The 21,369-nt window shown below is 43.1% G+C and overlaps 1 protein-coding gene across 3 annotated transcripts; it reads right to left on the minus strand.

Annotated features, from left to right (window-relative positions):
* Positions 1-1,216: 1,216 nt before the first annotated feature.
* LOC135503926 (BTB/POZ domain-containing protein 10-like) lies at positions 1,217-14,805 on the minus strand. 3 transcript variants are annotated; one of them, XM_064922118.1, is made up of 11 exons: positions 14,648-14,805; positions 14,176-14,249; positions 13,358-13,430; positions 7,334-7,464; positions 5,781-5,977; positions 5,309-5,621; positions 5,012-5,114; positions 4,253-4,373; positions 2,531-2,728; positions 2,042-2,152; positions 1,217-1,930 (listed from the first exon to the last, which is right to left on the minus strand). In XM_064922118.1, exons 5-11 carry the CDS (start codon positions 5,932-5,934, stop codon positions 1,593-1,595), a joined length of 1,338 nt encoding a protein of 445 aa, XP_064778190.1. In that variant the 5' UTR covers positions 5,935-5,977; positions 7,334-7,464; positions 13,358-13,430; positions 14,176-14,249; positions 14,648-14,805; the 3' UTR covers positions 1,217-1,592. The 3 variants fall into 3 exon arrangements, with proteins under 3 accessions (XP_064778190.1, XP_064778202.1, XP_064778197.1); XM_064922130.1 differs by lacking the exon at positions 13,358-13,430; XM_064922125.1 differs by lacking the exons at positions 13,358-13,430; positions 14,176-14,249.
* Positions 14,806-21,369: the final 6,564 nt, after the last annotated feature.

Here is a 21,369-nt window from a genome sequence, read left to right on the forward strand (position 1 = left end):
TGGCATAACACTGCTAAATCAACTGTAGGGATTTTACATTGTTGCTACAATGTGGAAATCCAAGGTACTTTGCTACAATATGTTGAATGTGGAAACACAGTGAGTAATCCGTTTGCTTGCCAACAATAGATAAAATGACAATCACAGACACACAGGATGTGCTTTACTGCTGACCCCTGGGAAATATTGTTGTTCCCTAGCAACAGGCAGACTATCCAAATGACCCATAAAAGGAAAACTTTCCTCCTGATCTGAAATCAGGTCAACTCAAACCACAATTGCAGGCTTGGTATTGCACATGTATTAGGCTACTTTTTGAACTTTCAGTTTGAAAGTGTAGGGGCTCTATTCAAATCTGTATCGCTGAAGCGTTGCGCAATAGAAATGTAAAGGAGATTTCTAATTGATGCAGCGTTCACCATGAATACAGTCTCCACTAATGCAGCAACATTGCCTCTAAATTTCAATCATGCTGTAAAGCTGAACTTTCACAATACAGATTGAATAGAGCCCGAGGTTAGGAGGTCAAGTCACAGAAATGATTAACAAATGGTTTAAAAATATCCTATTACACACACTCTACGTCAGGGATCATCAACTAGACGCAGCCTCAGGCAGATGTTTTTGTGAGTGGATGGTCGGCGGGGCCAGAACATAATTACAAATCATTTGTAGACTGCAATTTGACTGCAAGAATTCCAAACAGATATAATACTTGACAAGAACATGACCATTTCAAACCTTGCTTAAATTTGTATATGATCACGTGTCTCTTATGTGTGGGAATACTTGGGAACAGATTTCCAAAATTAAAATAACTGGTGTTTCCTGCAAAATGACTGCTCAGAAAATGTGGGGGGGCCAAATAAAACCATCAGCTCTACATAGAGGGATAAGGTGAAAGTAACCTTTCAACTCAAGTGCTATTAATGGAAAATAAGCATAAATAAGAATAAAAACACAATACAATGTGATTTGAATGTCTTTATGTCATGCTGAATATTCAGGGAGCACAGAGCACGGCATCACATTACCAATTCTATGATGTCAACCAACCCGTACATGATTCAAAGTATATCTGAGGGGAATTCAACAGTAATTCCCACTGAATGGTGATGAAATCAGAGACTTTTCTCCATGGCCCAGAAAACAGTAACACCAGTGCCATCCAGGAAGTATCCTGAACAGTTACAGTATTCACTAATAAACCTCAGGAGGAAAACAGTAACACCAGTGCCATCCAGGAAGTATGCCCAGAACTGCACGTGAAATAAACCTCAGGAGGAAAACAGTACACAACACCAGTGCACAGCCCAATAACAATATATAATAATAATTACAAAATAATTGGGTTTGCTAAATTTATTTCAAACAATTAACAGAAATAAATTCCTTTGGTCAAGTATTTTATTTTAAGAAACAAGAGAAATATGCCCTTTTGCCAGTCTAGTCCCTTATAGGGGTTTTACAGTCGACCAGATCCTTGAGGCTCTAAGGCTGCGGAGGAGGTGCCAAGGCAATATGGTTATGATGCCCCTCTAGCTCCATGCTGCGGTACGCTGGGGAGGGAGGTGTCAGGGAGGGGGCAGTCCTCAGACTGCGGGCGAGGGGGCGTCTGGGTCACCGGGGTCGTTGTTGTTGTAGTTGTTGCTGTACTGGGGTCCGCTGGGGGGCTGGTTGGGGAGGTTGTCCAGCTCGTCCACCTGAGGGCCAGGGTGCATGTTGACCAGCTGGTCCTGGGGGATATCTGCAGCAGCTGCAGCCAGGTTAGTGATGGACTTGCTTTTGACACACTGGAAGTCAACATGGCGGCTCTTGCCCTCCTCCTTCTCCCAGGACATGCGGATGAAAGGCCTCTGGACGTAGTTGTAGATGACCTCAGGACGGCCACCAGGACGCTTCTTCACCTTCTCTTTATATGTGGGGTAACCTACCAATACATGGCACAGACAACAGAGCCAGTGAGTTCACAATGCTGAAGCGAAATCTTACATTTTTGCTCTGAACCCCAGCAAATACATGATAAAAATCAGCTCCTTACCTTCAATGCCTAATCTTATTTTCTTCAGTCCTCTCTCCTTTAAAACTGATTTGGCAACATCTCGATTTTCTATATACTTGAAGAACCGGTATAGTTTTGTACTGTATATTACTGCAGAGAGAAAATAAAATGTTGTGAAACACACAGCAAATCATTATCAACAACTTTTTTAAGCAGTGTCAATTAAGTTGGTCCCTTTAGGTAAGTGAACAACAGTTTAATCCACGGCAGCGATTACTAATTAGGAAGAACACATTTTTGGTATTCAGTATCTTATAAGGATCCCTATTAGCTGTTGCGAAAGCCGAAACTACTCTACCTGGGGTCCACACAGAACATGAAACATGACATAATACAGAACATAAATAGACCAGAACAGCTCAAGGACAGAACTACTTACATTTAAAAATGACAGTCTACATATCAATATGCACACAAAATATCTAGGTCAAATAGGGGTGGGTGGAGAGTGTGTGTGTATTAACTCACTCTGTGAGTACTCTTCTCCCATCTGTGGTGGGTACTCTTCGTCCCAGTCCACTACGTCGTCATCAGTGAGCACCACGATGTGGCATTCTCTCTCTCCACTCTGGGCGCTGGCCACCATCAGAGACACAACCATTTCCTCCAGGTAGAACTCAAACTGACGCCGGGCACCGTCGTTAGACAGCTCATGCATGAGGGCACCTAGGGACAGTGGGACATGGTCAGTCAGGAGACAGCAGTTCAGAGACACAAACCAACACACTAACTTTCCATAACATTTTCATCAGTTTAATGGAAACCTAATTAAATCACTAATAAGGGATATTAAAACCAAGGGCTCATTATTTATGTTCACTGAGCCAACCAGGTCAAATCAAATTTTGTCACATACACATGGTTAGCAGATGTTAAATGCGAGTGTAGCGAAATGCTTGTGCTTCTAGTTCCGACAATGCAGTAATAACCAACCAGTAATCTAACTAACAATTCCTAAACTACTGTCTTATACACAGTGTAAGGGGATAAAGAATATGTACATAAGGATATATGAATGAGTGATGGTACAGAGCAGCATAGGCAAGATACAGTAGATGGTATCGAGTACAGTATATACATATGAGATGAGTATGTAAACAAAGTGGCATAGTTAAAGTGGCTAGTGATACATGTATTACATAAGGATGCAGTCGACGATATAGAGTACAGTATATACGTATGCATATGAGATGAATAATGTAGGGTAAGTAACATTATATAACGTAGCATTGTTTAAAGTGGCTAGTGATATATTTACATCATTTCCCATCAATTCCCATTATTCAAGTGGCTGGAGTTGAGTCAGTGTCAGTGTGTTGGCGGCAGCCAGCCACTCAATGTTAGTGGTGGCTGTTTAACAGTCTGATGGCCTTGAGATAGAAGCTGTTTTTCAGTCTCTCGGTCCCAGCTTTGATGCACCTGTACTGACCTCGCCTTCTGGATGATAGCGGGGTGAACAGGCAGTGGCTCGGGTGGTTGATGTCCTTGATGATCTTTATGGCCTTCCTGTAACATCGGGTGGTGTAGGTGTCCTGGAGGGCAGGTAGTTTGCCCCCGGTGATGCGTTGTGCAGACCTCACTACCCTCTGGAGAGCCTTACGGTTGAGGGCGGAGCAGTTGCCGTACCAGGCGGTGATACAGCCCGCCAGGATGCTCTCGATTGTGCATCTGTAGAAGTTTGTGAGTGCTTTTGGTGACAAGCCAAATTTCTTCAGCCGCCTGAGGTTGAAGAGGCGCTGCTGCGCCTTCTTCACGATGCTGTCTGTGTGAGTGGACCAATTCAGTTTGTCTGTGATGTGTATGCCGAGGAACTTGCTACCCTCTCCACTACTGTTCCATCGATGTGGATAGGGGGGTGTTCCCTCTGCTGTTTCCTGAAGTCCACAATCATCTCCTTAGTTTTGTTGACGTTGAGTGTGAGGTTATTTTCCTGACACCACACTCCGAGGGCCCTCACCTCCTCCCTGTAGGCCGTCTCGTCGTTGTTGGTAATCAAGCCTACCACTGTTGTGTCGTCCGCAAACTTGTTGATTGAGTTGGAGGCGTGCGCGGCCACGCAGTCGTGGGTGAACAGGGAGTACAGGAGAGGGCTCAGAACGCACCCTTGTGGGGCCCCAGTGTTGAGGATCAGCGGGGAGGAGATGTTGTTACCTACCCTCACCACCTGGGGGAAAAAGGGGGTATACTCACTGAGGTCTCTGCACTTGATGGTGCTGTAGTCAAAGGTGATGCACAGATAGTCACATGCCTCTCTCAGCTCAGGGATGGAGATTCCATCAGGGCAACGGATTATCCCAGATTTGTAGTAATCCTGCCAGTTAGAGAGTAAACAGAGAACACAAAAGCCAGCCATTACAGAGACTGCCCCCTATCAGCTCCCCCTTCCTAAAATGTTGAAAATGACCAATGCCCTTCCCCCTACGTACAGATATCAGTTTATTGCCAGTTGAGCTGGGCATGGATATAAATTTGGAAATGCAAAAATAAAATGGTGCCTCTTTCTAAACAAGTGCGGTGCCTCTGAGGCCAGATTGATCCATGTTTGTCAACAACAGCCCACATGTATCAATCCCATCCTCCATTTTCACATCAGCAGCCTACAGCCAGTGGTATTGATTGTTGTACTTGTTCTCAGGACATTCATAGCCTCAGTGGACAACTCATGGCATCTACTCTATAATAACAGTCTGAGGTTGACTCCATAGCCTTAAGTCAATGTTTCTGTTGTCTATATAATTAAGCTACAAAGTTTCAGACAATCAACAAATAAGTTAATAAATTCAGGATGACTATGAGTAGCAGGCTGCCCCTCCCATTGTGGCTCAGAAGAGCAAAGGTTAGCAATGGCTACGCTAGATCAAGGAATTGTTTTCAAGTAAAAACAGTCAATAATTGACCAAGTTAGTAAAAGGGAGTGTTGTACTTGGTAATAAAGTGCTATTGACTGACCAGGATGGCTCGGAACACCGTAGAGCTGATGCCCTCGGCGACTTCATACTCTCCTTTTTCATTGGGCCGTGTGAAATTGTGTTCCCTTCCAGATCCAAACATTCTGCAAGAAACCACAAAACAGGTCACATTTCACAGGGGTCACACTTCAGTGTTGTTCAGCTTTCATACCATAAAAAAGCTAAAGGAAAAAACCCATGTAGGTGACTTCCTCCTCATAACCATACTGGTAAAACAAAACTTGATACGGATTGATGATTTCACCATAACAAAGTACAACAATGAGGTCAGCCCTACCTGCCCAGCATGGTGTTGGGCTGTGCTGTGAAGATTGAAGGGTCCACCACGAACCGTGTGTTATCTACTATAAGAGTGACCCTCTCGGAGCCTGAGGTCCGGATGCTGCGGGTACCCAGGCCCGTGCCCAGTCCCTCCTTGCTATTCTCATAGACAAACACCATATCTCCCACTCCCAGGCTCTTAAAGCAGCCCTCAGTGCTGGACAGGCTGCTGTTACGGCTGCTGACCACCCCGCTACTACTGGAGCTGCTGGGGGAAATCCTCTGAGGACGGGGGCTGCTGGGCCTGGAGCCACCGTCCCTCTCACGGTCTGGAGGTGGAGGGAGACAGGCACTAACTCACTGGCATGACGACTGACCTTTCTCACAGACTACTCCTATTACATGCCAACATTAGAATCCATCCATGTTCTCTTAGAAATATTATTTTAGGAGACTGTGTGAAAGTGTTCGCAGTACGTTCTACTCACCGCTGTTGTGCTGGCGGGTGGGCGAGGTGACATTTCTGATGCAGGGGGTGAGCTGGCCCTCTCCCCTCTCGTGCGACGAGTCCCGGGAGCGGTCGCTGGAGCGGCGGCGGTCGCGTGAGCGGTCATTGCCCCCACTAGCACCATGCAGGCTCATCTTCACCAGGTCTGCCTCCAGTCGAGATGCACACGACTGAGCGCTGTCCAGAGAGGAAAGCACAATAAATACTAATTGCAGTTAAACTTCTCACACACTTCTTCCCCTAATGTATTATTACAGATTGAAGGTCACAAATCATGTGTCTGCTGTAACCGTAAGACACTCAGGACATCTGTCAGTGGGGACAGTATGGTCCAGGGCTTTACTAGAACCAGTATTTACCTCTAGAGGTAATTATAACACCACCCTGGGCCATACTGTCACAGTCACGATTTTGTGACCTTGTGGGAGATCAGTCGACGTGCCCTTGAGCAGGGCGGTGACCCTGTTTCTGTATGTCGCTCTGGATGGGAGTCTGGAAGATGACTACTAATGTGATGCAGTGAAGCCGCTCAACAACTACAAGTATATTGTATGTTTTAAATATTCTATAATAATACAACTATTTTCTTTAAAGACAGACAGCATAGAAGCAGCCCATCTAACCCAAGAAGACTAACTGGAGAGAATGGAAGGACACAAATGTACACGCACAAAAGCAGAATCCCTTTTAGTGTAGGCGGACCACTTGTCTATTGGTACATCGTGTAAAGGGAAAAGACATTAAAAGCAGTATCAAAATGATTGCGTCCCTATATAGGCCTACAATCATGAGTAATAGCTTCCCATTTAGTATTGAAATATTGAACCTATTGTCCCAGAGATTCAGTAAAAGCACAGTGTTGTATAGGATAATGTCTGTTCCCTTAATATGAGGGCACATCACATCAGTGAGCCATGGAAGTATAAAAAGCAGGACAAAGTTCCTGTTTGGAGAGAAGCCAAAAAACACACTTGCATGGTCATGTTCTGCACCAGTTCTTAGAAGTTATGAAAAATAAGGACTGTTTTTTTAAAGAGTTTGCTTTGGAAGTTAGGTAGCTAGTCTCTGAACTACAATGACCCAAGAAATGGACTTTTAAAATAATGACTACTGGGAGAGTTATGACAGCCCATCTGACTTTACAGCCATGATAAAAACAGTAGCCTTTTATGATGTTGGGCTCAAGAGTAACCAGGCCTTCATTGGAAATCACAATGGTCAATGTCAACATTACGAAATCAAAATGTATTTGTTAAATGTACCTAATACAACAGGTGTAGACTTTACCCAACAACGCAGAGCTTTTTTATAAGACAATACTTGCAAAAAATATATAGAAAAGTAAAGAAGTGCACAATGAGTGTGTGACTATGCTGAAAAACATCTGTCTAGCCTATAATAGGATGGACTACACCTATAGCACTATACACATGATCATGGATGTGAAATGCCTCCACAGAAATGACAACCATCTTGGTTAGTGTCAGTTTTATCTGACCGTACACACTATCAAATACAAAGTAATTGCCTCACCTCGAGTGCTTGCGAGGTCGGTTGTTTTTCGTTCCCAATTCTCAGTGTCACTTGAGTTGCTATCATATGACTGGACGTGCTGCCATCACCAATGCAGAGACATCCAACCCGGATTATTCACCATTCATAATCTGACATGACGAAGGGAGTCGAGTTAGATATTAATTCACTGGGTTAATTCAGGAGAGCCAAACAAACTGTAAATATTCACATAAATGCTAGTTACACATTCAGTGAATACGAAACTAAAAGGCAGTTCCCCTTCGCATTCTAACTCTTCACAGCTGCTCGCCAGCTAATGTCACGATGATCCCGAATAATACGAGCTAAACTAATTGTGGCTAGCTAGCTAATTATGGCTAGCTAACTAACAATGATGACAGTAGCACCTCAGCTAACTAATGTGATTACAACGTAGCCAGCACTAAGTTAGTTACCAGTCCCAGCTAGTAAATAGCAGCGATGATTTAGAATGTTTGTAAAAATAGAAATATATTTGTATAGCTCGCCAGGCAGTGGCTACCTATGTGAAGCTGGCCACAATAAGGATTAGCCACAATAGTGGAATTTGCGGGCAGCCTTCAAAATAAAAGTCCCCCATTGAAAGTGATGCAAACGGATACAAATTGCGGACTCAGGCCATATTTGGACTAGATCATGTTAAACAAGTTCTAAATGTTGTTATATAATCTTAAAAGACAATTTGTTAATTTGACAAAATAAAGCAAAAAAATCTGTTGAAATCGTATTGTGGCTGTAATAGACTTCAGTTGTAATTGGGGCATACTTATAAAGTCTACACCCCCCCTTGGATTTCTTCACATGTTGTGTGACAAAGTGGGATTGAAATGGATTTGTCCTTTTATGGTCAACGATTTACACAAAATACTCCAATGTCAAAGTGGAAGAAGAATATATATATTTTTTAAATGTGAATTTATGAAAATGTTAACACTAATATACCTTCATTAGATAAGTATTCACCCCCACGTTAGAAACTCCTTTGGCACAGATTAGTTTAATAGCGGGTAAGTCTCATAAGAGCTTTGCACACCTGTATTAGACAATATTTGCCCATTATTTTTTTTCAAAATTCTTCAAGCTCTGTCAAGGTGCTGGGGATCATGGCCAGACAGCAATTTTCAAGTCTTGCCATAGATTTTCAAGCAGATTTAGGTCAAAACTAACTTGACCACTCAGGAACATACAGTTCTTCTTGGCAAGCAACTCCAGTGCAGATTGGGCTTATTGTCCTGCTGAAAGGGAAATTCCCCTCCCAGTGTCTGGTGTAAAGCAGACAAACAGGTTTTCCTGTAGGATTTCATCCTGAATAACTCATACCCATACCATGCTGGAGCCAGCACCATGCTCGAAAATCAGGAGGCAGTTAACTCAGTGATCTATTCCTTTGTTGTGTTTTTGTTTTGCAGTATTACTTTAGTGCCTTAATGCATATGCATGTTTAGGAATATGGCATTTACGTCATTATTGTAAAGTCACTACAATGTTGTTGATCCATCCTCAGATCACAGCCATTGAACTCTGTAGCTGTTTTAAAATCACATCCTGAAACAGTTTCCTTCCTGTCATGCAGCTCAGTTCAGAATGACAATTTAGTCTGGTTTAATATATCATCCACAGCATAATTATTAACTTAACAATGCTTAAAGATATATTCAATATCTGATCTATTATTATTATTACCCATCTACCAATCACTGCCCTTCCTTATGAGGCTTTTAAAAAGCTCCCTGGTCTTTAAATGCAATATTTGACTGAGGGACCTTACAGATACACAGTATCAGTCAAGTTTGCCAAGAGTGTGCAAAGCTGTCATCAAGGCAAAGGGTGGCTATTTGAAGAATCTCAAATATATTTTGATTTGTTAAACACTTTTTTTGTTACTACATGATTCCATATGTGTTATTTCATAGTTTGTGTCTTCACTATTATTCTACAATGTCGAAAACAGTACAAAAAAAGAAAAACCCTGGAATGAGTAGGTGTGTCCAAACTTTTGACTTGTGCTGTATGTATGTGGGACAGAGGAAGGGGGTAGTCATAAAAAATAAAAATGTCAACCTCTATTATTTCACATATAAAACTTAGTGTGATTTGATAAGCCACATTTTACTCCTGAACTCACTTCGGCTTTCCTAAACAAAGCGGGTGAATACTTATCCAATGACTTGACAATGATTTTAGTTATATCTCTGTGGGGATGGGAGAATCTTCCAGAAGGACAAACATCTCTGCAGCACTCCACCAATCAGTCCTTCATGGTAGAGCGGCCAAACGGAAGCCACTCCTCAGTAAAATTTGCCAAAAGGTCCCTTATTAAGGACTCAGACCATGAGAAAAAAGATTCACTGGTCTGAATAAACCAAGATTGAGTGCTTTGGCCTGATGGTGGCAGCATCATGCTGTTGGGATGTTTTTCAGTGGCAGGGATTGGGAGACTAGTTAGGATCAAGGGAAAGATGAACGGAGCAAAGTACAGAGAGATCCTTGATGAAAACCTGCTCCACAGTGCTCAGGACCTCAGAGAAGGTTCACCTCCAACAGGACAATGCACACAACCAAGACAACACAGGAGTGGCTTCGGGACACGTCTCTGAATGTCCTTGAGTGGCCCTGCCAGAGCCTGGACCTGAACCCAATCAAAGTCTCGAGAGACCTGAAAATAGCTGTACAGCAACGCTCCCCATCCAACCTGACAGGACCGGAGAGGATCTGCAGAGAAGGGGAGAAACTCCCCAAATACAGGTGTGCCAAGCTTGTAGCGTCATAGCCTCAAGTCTTCTTGGGTGTAATCGCTACCAAAAGTTCTTCAACAAAGTAAAGGGTCTTAATACTTAATGTAAATGTGACTTTTTCTTGACATTTGCATAAATGTCTAAACCTGTTTTTGATTTGTCATTATGGTGTGTTGTGTGTAGATTAATGAGATATATTTGAATAAGGCTGTAATGTAACAAAACGTGGAAAAAGTCAAGGGATCTGAATACTTTTTGAATGCACTGTATAGCCTTACCTATGAATCTTGGGTCATTGAAATGGGGTATCAACTGACTGACATCCACAGATTACAATTCTGAAGAGTTCACACAAATATGAGCGTCGTAGCTCATAGTGAGGTGATTTCCGACAGTTAAAGATAAATATTAGCGTCATAGCGCATATTCGTTGTGTAAACACTTCAGAATTGTAATCTGTGTGTGTCAGAGTAGGCTGATACCTCTGGCTCTTGGGTCCATGAAAAGGGATAAGGTATACATTGTAATATTATTGTTCAACACAGGTTGTAGGGGTGTAACGGTACACTGAACTGTTTGGTACGGGGTCCTTGGTTTGGTCCACACTGTGAACCTGAATAAATACATACAAAATAAATGTTAAACTACTAAAAGCTATGTCTATGCTGCATTGTATACCCCTGCCTCGAGTAAAACTGATCTGAAAAAAACATTGTAGGCTATTCCACTGACAACTAGACCATATGCGCACATTGTAATCAATCACTTCCCCTTTGTCTAACAAACCGCCATGCAGGTTTAGCCCACTAGGGCACATTCTCCTATCATTATTTGTAACCACATTTACCTTGTTTGTTTATGCATTTCTGTGAATTACTTAGTAATAAACAAATATATATATTTATTTTTTTACCTTTATTTAACTAGGCAAGCCAGTTAAGAACAAATTCTTATTTTCAATGATGGCCTAGGAACAGTGGGTTAACTGCCTGTTCAGGAGCAGGACGACAGATTTGTACCTTGTCAGCTCGGGGGTTTGAACTTGCAACCTTCCGGTTACTAGTACAACGCTCTAACCACTAGGCTACCCTGCCACCCTGTATGGATGACTCATAGTGAAGACTGGGTTCGTGCAGACAACCAACAATTTACGACATTTGGAATGAGATTAATGTGAGGTAAAGTAAATAATTCATTAATCATAAGACTATGGATCAGATATGAAAATATCTGAAAAGTTATTTTAGGAAATGATCACTTTGTAATCTGAATATTTTTCCTTGGTGCCACAACGTCATAGTTAATTAGATTTACATGATTAATCAGTTGATTGCGTAATACTAATTACAGAGAATCTTTGATAAAAACCACAAGTCTTCAATTTAATGATAGTAAAGATACGACACTGGCATATTTCAAACTATACTTTTGTGAGGCGCAGCCAGCAACTACTTCGGTACAACGGCAAGTGGTAGGGTCGATAAACCATCATTGAAATCTCCTGTTTGGGAACATTTTGACTTCACAGTAGATTACAACGGCGATGGACAGAGTTGTGGATGAAATATTAATAGAATGTCACCACGGCTCATCGAGAATAGCCTATGCAGAGTGGCATGTGGAGCTTGTTGTTTTGGGGATATCACAAGTCATCAAAGCTGCCCGACATTCATAGAGCCTCCGTGAGTGGCAAAGCAAGTTAGGAGATATTTAAATCAATGGAAGATGGAATTAAAAGTTAAATGAGAAGGATATGCTACAACAACCAAGAGACAACAGCTAGGCTGCTACTAATTTGAATGCAGGTAATATTTGTAACTGCAGGACATGTAAAAAGTGAATGCATCCTCAATTAGCTTCTAGTGTTTCTTGGTTTGATGCAGTCAGGACAGGTACAACGATCATATTTGCTAAATTAGCTACGACAAGCTAGAAGTTAGCCTACTACCGCGCTTCGGCTTGGTTTAAGTCTCTCCCTCCGCCAGTCACTCGCTCACAGTACACACACAAGACTCCTCCATCTGCTACAGTGGCACCTCTTTCTCCCTCACGCTTTATCAACTCTGGTTAACAAAGTAGTTTACAAATGGACTTTTCTGCCGCTTCCCTCACTCGGATCGGGTCTAGATCCAACCATGGCTATACGTTACTGGTCTAGTTGTCTTCGGGTTCGTTCAGTCTTTCTATTGAAAATGGTATTTATGCATAGAGTGGGAATGCCCCAGGTCCATTTTGGAATGGGTCCAAAGTGTAGACTACTTGAGAGGCCCAAAATAAATCTGTCACAACAGACAATGCAGGAACATTGTGAATGCTGTCACAGAAGCTGGACTTTTGTTTTGAGTCTTTTGCCAAATAAACAAAAAATAACTAGCATTTCAATTTCCTGCTGTATCAATAAGTACCGGACATCCACAGGGACGGCAGGTAGCCTCGTGGTTCGAGCGTTGGGCAAGTAACCGAAAGGTTTCTAGATGGAATTCCCATGCTGACAAGGTACAAATCTGTCGTTCTGGCCCTCCTAGGCCGTCATTGTAAATAAGAATTTGTTCTTAACTGACTTGCCTAGTTAAATAAAATACATTGCATTATTGAGCATTCATATTGCAAAGAAGGCTGCAAAGATTTGGCAACAGGCTGAATAGTGAGGTGATTTCCCACAGTTAAAGTTCCCTAATATGAGCTACAACGCTAATACTGGTGTAAACTCTTCAGAATTGTGAGGCCCGACAGATTACCAGGACGCGTAGTCAGAACACACGCTGACCAGCTGACCAGCGTCTTCACTGACATCTTCAACCTCTCCCTGTAAGTCTGTAATATGTCATGTTTCAACACACCACCGTAATCCCTGTACCCAAGAACGCCAAGTAACCCGTCTAAATGTCTATGGCCGTGAAATACTTTGAAAGGCAGGTGATGGTTCACGTCAACATCATCACCAGACACCCTGGTCTCACTCCAATTCGCATACCGCCCCAACAGATCCACAGATGACGCAACCTCTATTGCATTCCACACTGCCCTCTCCCATCTGGACAAGAGGAACACCCATGTAAGAAAGATGTTTATTGACTACAGCTTAGCTCACTAAGGAATTATCATGGTCCACACACACCAAAAGTCAGTAAAGGCACAACAACGACTCTTCCCCCTCTGGAGGCTGCAAAGATTCGGCATGGGCCTTCAGATACTACAAAACGTATATAGCTGCATCATTAAGAGCATCTTGACCGGCTACATCACCGCTACAGAGTGTAGTACGTACTACCCAGTACATCACTGGGGCCAAGCTCCCTGCCATCCAGGACCTCTATACCAGGCGGTGTCAGAGGAAGGCCCTAAAAAAAAAAAAAAAAAAACTGTCAACGACTCCTGCCACCCAAGTTAAGACTGTTCTAGCTGTTACCGCACGGCATCGATGCATCAAGTCTGGAACCAACAGGACCCTGAACGGCTTCTACCCCCAAAGCCATAAGACTGCTAAATTTATAACCACATAGCTACCCAGATTAGCTATCTGCATTGACCTTTTTTCCCTACCTATATGTACATATCTACTTCAATTACCTCGTGCACCTAAACAACGACTCTGTACTAGTACCCTGTGTATATAGCCAAGTTATCGTTATTCATTGTGTGTTTATTCCTCATGTTACTATGTTTCTATAATTGTTCTATGCCGTAATTAAGCATTTCACTGTTAGTCTACACCTGTTTTAAAAGCATGTGACAAATTTTTATTTGAGTCGATTAGGCTGATACATTGCAATATGAATGTCAATACGCACAATAGGCTAGTGAGGTGATTTCCCACAGTTAAAGTTCTCTAATATTTGTATAAACTCTTCAGAATTGTAATCTGTGGGTGTCACAGAGTAGGCTGATACCTATGGATTTTGGGTCCATGAAATGGGGTAAGCCTACTCAATGACATCCACAGATTACAAGTCTGAAGAGTTTACACAGAAATGTGCATCGTAGCTCTTATTGCAGGATTCTGAAACCACTGTGAAATGAGCCACATTAAGCTCACCAGTCAATCTACTATGTATTGAACATTCATATTGCAATGTACATCCTTACCTATGGATCTTGGTTCCATGAAATGGGGTAAGGCTGTACCGTGCATGTTAGTATGCCCCCAATGCAATTCTCAACTGTAACACATCCACAGTGCTAGTTCAACTTTTTTTTTTATTATCAAATGAACAAATAATTGTATTACCACTATTTGCTCCGTTTGCATCACTTTCAATTGAGAACTTTTATTTTGAAGGCATACAGCAAATTCCACTATTGTAGCTGAGCTTCATGAGGCTAACATGAGCAAACATGATGTGTAAACAGTTGGCTATTGACTCGTCAGCTAACTGGACAAAACAAAACCTAGCTAGTTTCATGTCAAGTTAGCTAGCTAGCTGCATTAGTTCAGGGTATTGATCAATAACCAATCAATAGTTACGTTAGCTACAACAAGCTATATATGCAGAGGAACTACCAGTAAACTAGCTAGCTCAAACATGTGAACACTTACATTCACCAAAACAAGTCTTACCTTTTAAATGATAAATATTCTCGCATTAATATCATATACCCTGTACAAAACATATACATGGAATTCAAAGGATCAATCCAATCCGTTAAAATAATTGATCTTGTTTTGGCATTGTCCGCTAAAAGGCAAAAGAGATGTTGTCCCTGCTGCTCAGACGCTCTCGCGAGATTTGGCTGTAATTTTAAAAATAAATATATAGCCCAGTTTCTTCTTCTTCTTGGCAGTCCGCAAACAAATATCATAGGTGCATGCCGCCACCTACTGTATTTGCTGTGTATCAACCTACTATTCTGGAGTATGAATTCATTACACTGTGAGAAAAAAAATTTACCCTTCCAACTAACCCTACACCCATTAAAACCTCACCACTATTCCACTACTTTGGCCCCATCTGATCCTACTCCAGGCCAGCAGTCTGTGAGGATGGGACACTATAATTCAAAAACATATAACGCTTCGGCAGTAAAATCTATCCTCTGTGATTTACGTTCCATCCCTGCAGTACAATTGACAACCATGGCCTTGAACGCCAAAAAAACCCCAACCTTACTGAAGTATGTTATTCCTATCACTCCACTGGCCTCGGCCTATTCACAGGGATTCTCTTAGGATCCCTCACCCTGGACCCATCTTCCGCTCCTACTCTCTTCACTGCCTTATCATATGACACCTTCTGCACTACTCTGATCATGGCAACCTCAACCTGCCCTTCTCTCAACGAAAACAGTTCTGATCTCCAGTACCACGGGTACCCCTACAGGACCATATCACCTCCACCCTACCTGACACCCTAGACCCACTCCAATTTGCTTACCGCCCAAATAGGTCCACAGACGATGCAATCTCAACCACACTGCACACTGCCCTAACCCATCTGGACAAGAGGAATACCTATGTGAGAATGCTGTTCATCGACTACAGCTCGGCATTTAACACCATAGTACCCTCCAAGCTCGTCATCAAGCTCGAGACCCTGGGTCTCGACCCCGCCCTGTGCAACTGGGTACTGGACTTCCTGACGGGCCACCCCCAGGTGGTGAGGGTAGGCAACAACATCTCCACCCCGCTGATCCTCAACACTGGGGCCCCACAAGGGTGCGTTCTGAGCCCTCTCCTGTACTCCCTGTTCACCTACGACTGCGTGGCCACGCACGCCTCCAACTCAATCATCAAGTTTGCGGACGACACAACAGTGGTAGCTTGATTACCAACAACGACGAGACGGCCTACAGGGAGGAGGTGAGGGCCCTCGGAGTGTGGTGTCAGGAAAATAACCTCACACTCAACGTCAACAAAACTAAGGAGATGATTGTGGACTTCAGGAAACAGCAGAGGGGACACCCCCCTATCCACATCGATGAAACAGTAGTGGAGAGGGTAGTAAGTTTTAAGTTCCTCGGCATACACGTCACAGACAAACTGAATTGGTCCACCCACACAGACAGCATTGTGAAGAAGGCGCAGCAGCGCCTCTTCAAACTCAGGAGGCTGAAGAAATTCATCTTGTCACCAAAAGCACTCACAAACTTCTACAGATGCACAATCGAGAGCATCCTGGTGGGCTGTATCACCGCCTGGTACGGCAACTGCTCCGCCCACAACCGTAAGGCTCTCCAGAGGGTAGTGAGGTCTGCACAACGCATCACCGGGGGCAAACTACCTGCCCTCCAGGACACCTACACCACCCGATGTTACAGGAAGGCCATAAAGATCATCAAGGACAACAACCACCCGAGCCACTGCCTGTTCACCCCGCTATCATCCAGAAGGCGAGGTCAGTACAGGTGCATCAAAGCTGGGACCGAGAGACTGAAAAACAGCTTCTATCTCAAGGCCATCAGACTGTTAAACAGCAACCACTAACATTGAGTGACTGCTGCCAACACACTGACTCAACTCCAGCCACTTTAATAACAGGAATTGATGGGAAATGATGTAAAAATATATCACTAGCCACTTTAAACAATGCTACCTAATATAATGTTTACATACCCTACATTATTCATCTCATATGTATACGTATATACTGTACTCTATATCATCTACTGCATCTTTATGTAATACATGTATCACTAGCCACTTTAACTATGCCACTTTGTTTACATACTCATCTCATATGTATATACTGTACTCGATTCCATCTACTGTATCTTGCCTATGCTGCTCTGTACCATCACTCATTCATATATCTTTATGTACATATTCTTTATCCCCTTACACTTGTGTGTATAAGACAGTAGTTTTGGAATTGTTAGTTAGATTACTTGTTGGTTATTACTGCATTGTCGGAACTAGAAGCACAAGCATTTCGCTACACTCGCATTAACATCTGCTAACCATGTGTATGTGACAAATAAAATTTGATTTGATTTGATTGGATTTACACACACACGTTTTTCCACTGATACTACACATTCCTTTGTCTCATGTCCTCCTGCACACTTCTCAAATCGAGGAATCTCCCTCCAACACACTGCTTATCTGAGGTTTGAGACGGACTACATCCTATAAAGAGTATTGCCGCCCCCTACTGTACAGGGTAGTGAACAATAGAATGAAAACACATTGAAGAATAAACCCCGGACATAATACAACAAATAGACACATTAAAACCCCATCCCACTTCTCCAGTCACAATCTAATTCAAGTCACATCGCTACAGGATCGGGGGCCTGTGATGGTGGAACATTCTTCGACAGGATTCCCTGCAAGCCTCTGCTGTAAAATCACTGAGTCCCAAAAAGTGTTCAGCTGCACTCACGATGACATTTTTCTCAGATTCCTTCCATTTGTGGTGTGCAGTTTATGAACATTTCAATAAATGATACAAAGTCCACCTTTTTCATATTCAATTTATTATGATCCTTCAGTTGCCGAGAAACATTGGCCGTGTTTGAGAGAAAGAAAAAGGTAATGTGTCATGGTTAAACACATTCAGGTAATATATTCACATGATAAATATCCCCACATCACTAACAGTCAATAAATGTGATTCTCCTAATAAATGGGGATTAATCCATGTCTGGACATACATAATCAGGCTTAAGATTATGTGACGTATAACATAATGACAATCGTCACGTTTACTCCCTATTCTCCTTGACGCACGAAGTGTGGAGAAAAAGCACTAAACAGTTATAGGTTTACCACTTTCCTTGAAATGAAGGCTGTCAAAAGCATTTAAACACAAGAACAAGGGGTTTACATAACCACGCTGAATGTACAGGAACAGGAACCATAATAGGAGCTGGCTGGCATATCACCAGGGTCCTGACATTGCATTGCAGTAGGCCTACACAGGTAAACATGAATGAGCAACATCCCCTGAAACAATGAGAACATGCACTCTGTATGATTGTTCATCTTGAACAACAGCTTCACTCCCAGGTCTTCACTGACCTGCTTGGTTGCTGAGGGTGTGTCCACCCTTCTTGGCACAGTCACCTTTTGCAGAGAAGGGGAGTCAGGTGAATCAGGAAAACAATGTTCAGTTTTGACTGCCACTAACCCAGCAGAACCAAGGGCAGGGTCAGACCCCTCCCCAGCTTCAGGCCTAGGGTATAACTCAGTATTATCAGTCTCAGCAGATAGCGTGTGAGGGGCTCTTCACTCTTACCAGCAACCGGCAGAGACTCCGCCCCACCGCCATCCATCAGCTCAGCAGTATTGGCCATGGGCAGCTGGCTAGCCACCAGCTCGTCAAAAGCATCAGAAACCGGCAGCTCCACTGGAGTCTCAGGCACCCCAGCCTGCAGCTCGAACTCACCTCCAGCAGGAAGCAGAAGATCAGGGACAGGTAGATCATGGACCTCACCAGCAGACAGAGAAAGCTCATCCTCTCCTCCAGGAGCACACCACAGAACAGAGTGGACAGTTCCTCGTCTGTAACAGTGCTTGACTGTGGGGCCTCTACAACAGGTGGCGAATCAGCCGACGCCTCGGACCTCTATGGCTGGTGGAACACGCAGGTTTCCAGTACGTGCCCGTGCTTGTCGCAGTGATAACACCAGGCCTCGCCACCAAGGCAGACTTCTCAGTCATGGCCACAGTCACATGCACAGGTTCTCTTAGGGGTGCAGGTATTGTAGTCGCACAGCTCCTTCCCCAGAGACAGGCCTCGCCCCATCACCTCCAGTAGAACCCGTTGCACCTTGAAGAGCTGTATTTATTCCAGATGTTATTATCTTTCTATTTTGCTTTATGCAATGTTGGGAAGGGTCCATAAGTAAGCATTTCACTGTTATTCTACACACATTTGATTGGATTTGAGCATATAACCTCAGCTGGCATACTATATTCTTCCCTTCGGCATACACTGGATACATGACCAAATCTTTTGCGTTCATGACACTGAAGGGGTTTGTGCACATAGGTTCTTACAGGGTATCTCACAAAGCCTAATTTACATGATAATGGAGAGATTCTTCTTCTTCCTTCAGTGTTTCAACTCCTTGTCTTACTTCCACTCAGAGTGCAAATTATACCTTAACATTCGGTCCTCCTTTGTGTACAGGTGCTTCATGTGCACGGGCTTAATAGTAAAGACATATGTTTTTTATAACTTTTTAATTTGAAATGAACACATTCGGTGAATGCCATTGTAGCCATAATGAATTGATGTGTCATTTTTTGTAGAAAGACAAGTTGGGATACCTGAAAAGGGTCTGAGACACGGGACTGTCCCAGGATGACAAGTAGATACATGGAAGAAATTTGTTTCAACCATGACACAGAGCTGGGGATGTACATTTAATTTGGAATAAGCTTTTATTTTAATAGTTATCACTATAGCAGTACAAATTGCATATAAAACTAGTAAAATGATTCAATTAGCATTATTTGGAGCCCCCCCAAAGTTTGACTTTGTTGCATTTAGGGGGACTCATGTCTCGTTCAGGGGGTCACTGAGTCCCCCGTAACTCCACCCCACAAATGTAGACCTGCCATTTTTTTTGCAAATATTCAATTTATTAATGCATATAAAAATAATCTCACATGATATTCACATTGAAATCACTCTTTTTTTACATTTTGTGCTTTTCATGAATTCTTATTTTGAAATTACAAAGCCTCTGTGAGAGTAGTAAACAGTGATGTCATTATGATTATAACGGTATAAACAGTAACCAAGTTGGTCCTCATTGTGAACATTATTTAAAGTAAACAGTGCTTTACACTGAAATAAAGCAATGTCAAGGAGATGGACATATCAAAGACAATAACAAACCTTTTTTTGATACTGCTAACGGTAATTTGACACATACAAATCAAATCAAACTTTGTCACATGTGCCGAACACAACAAGTATAGACTCTACCGTGAAATGCTTACTTACAAGCCCTTAACCAACAGTGCAAGAAGAGTGAAGAAAATATGTACCAAATAAACTAAAGTAAAAAATAATAAAAAGTAACACAATAACATAACAATAATGAGGCTATATACAGGGGGTACCGGTACCGAGGCAGTGTGCGGGGGTACAAGTTAGAGGTCATTTGTACATGTAGGTAGGGGTGAAGTGACTATGCATAGATAATAAACAGCGAGTAGCAGCAGTGTACAAAACAAATGGGTGGGATCAATGTAATAGTCCGATGGCCATTTAATTAGTTGTCCAGCAGTCTTATGGCTTGGGGGTAGAAGCTGTTAAGGAGCCTTTTGGTCCTAGAATTGGTGCTGCGATACCGCTTGCCGTGCGGTAGCAGAGAAAATAGTCTATGAGTGGGTGACTGGAGTCTGTGACAATTTTATGTGCTTTCCTCTAACACCACCTAATATTTGGATGGCAGGAAGCTTGGCCCCAGTGATGCACTGGGCCATATGCACTACCCTCCGTAGCGCCTTACAGTCAGATGCCGAGCAGTTGTCATACCAGGTGGTGATGCAACCACTCAGGATACTCTTGATGGTGCAGCTGTAGAACGTTTTGAGGATCTGGGGACCAATGCCAAATCTTTTCAGTCTCCTAAGGGGGAAAATATTTTGTTGTGCCCTCTTCACGACTCTCTTGTTGTGTTTGGACCATGATAGTTCGTTGGTGATGTGGACACCAAGAAACATGAAACTCTCAACCCGCTCCACTACAGCCCTGTCGATGGTAATGGGGGCTTGTTCGGCCCACCTTTTCCTGTAGTCCACAATCAGCTCCTTTGTCTTGCTCACATTGAGGAAGAGGTTGTTGTCATAGTACCACACTGCCAGTTCTCTGACCTCCTCCCTATAGGCTGTTTCATCGTTGTCGGTGATCAGGCCTACCACTGTTGTGTCATCAGCAAACTTAATGATGGTGTTGGAGTCGTGTTTAGCTACGCAGTCATGTGTGAACAGGGAGTACAGGAGGGGACTAAGTACACACCCCTGAGAGTCCCCAGTGTTGAGGATCAGCATGGCAGACGCCTACCCTTACCACCTGGGGCGGCCCGTCAGGAAGTCCAGGGTCCAATTGCAGAGGGAGGTGTTTAGTCCTAGGATCCTTAGCTTAGTGATGAGCTTTGTGGGCACTATGGTGTTGAACGCTGAGCTGTCTTCAATGAACAGCATTATTGCATAGGTGTTCCTTTTGTCCAGGTGGGCAAGGGCAGTGTGGAGTGCGATTGAGATTACCCCATCTGTGGATCTGTTGGGGTGGTATGCGAATTGGAGTGGGTCTAGGGTATCCGGGAGGATGCTGTTGATGTGAGTCATGACCAGCCTTTCAAAGCACTTCATGGCTACCCATGTGA

Source organism: Oncorhynchus masou, chromosome 2 (assembly GCF_036934945.1).
Source record: "Oncorhynchus masou masou isolate Uvic2021 chromosome 2, UVic_Omas_1.1, whole genome shotgun sequence".
Lineage (NCBI taxonomy): Eukaryota > Metazoa > Chordata > Actinopteri > Salmoniformes > Salmonidae > Oncorhynchus > Oncorhynchus masou.

What these genes read in the sequence shown, in the direction of transcription:
- LOC135503926 (XM_064922125.1), bottom strand. Translation starts at nt 5,934, where the DNA reads ATGAGCCTGCATGGTGCTAGTGGGGGCAATGACCGCTCACGCGACCGC. An exon ending in CACCCGCCAGCACAACAGCG is followed by an intron (nt 5,622 to 5,780) that starts GTGAGTAGAACG and finishes CTCCACCTCCAG; the next exon opens with ACCGTGAGAGGGACGGTGGC. An exon ending in CGGTGTTCCGAGCCATCCTG is followed by an intron (nt 4,374 to 5,011) that starts GTCAGTCAATAG and finishes TCTAACTGGCAG; the next exon opens with GATTACTACAAATCTGGGAT.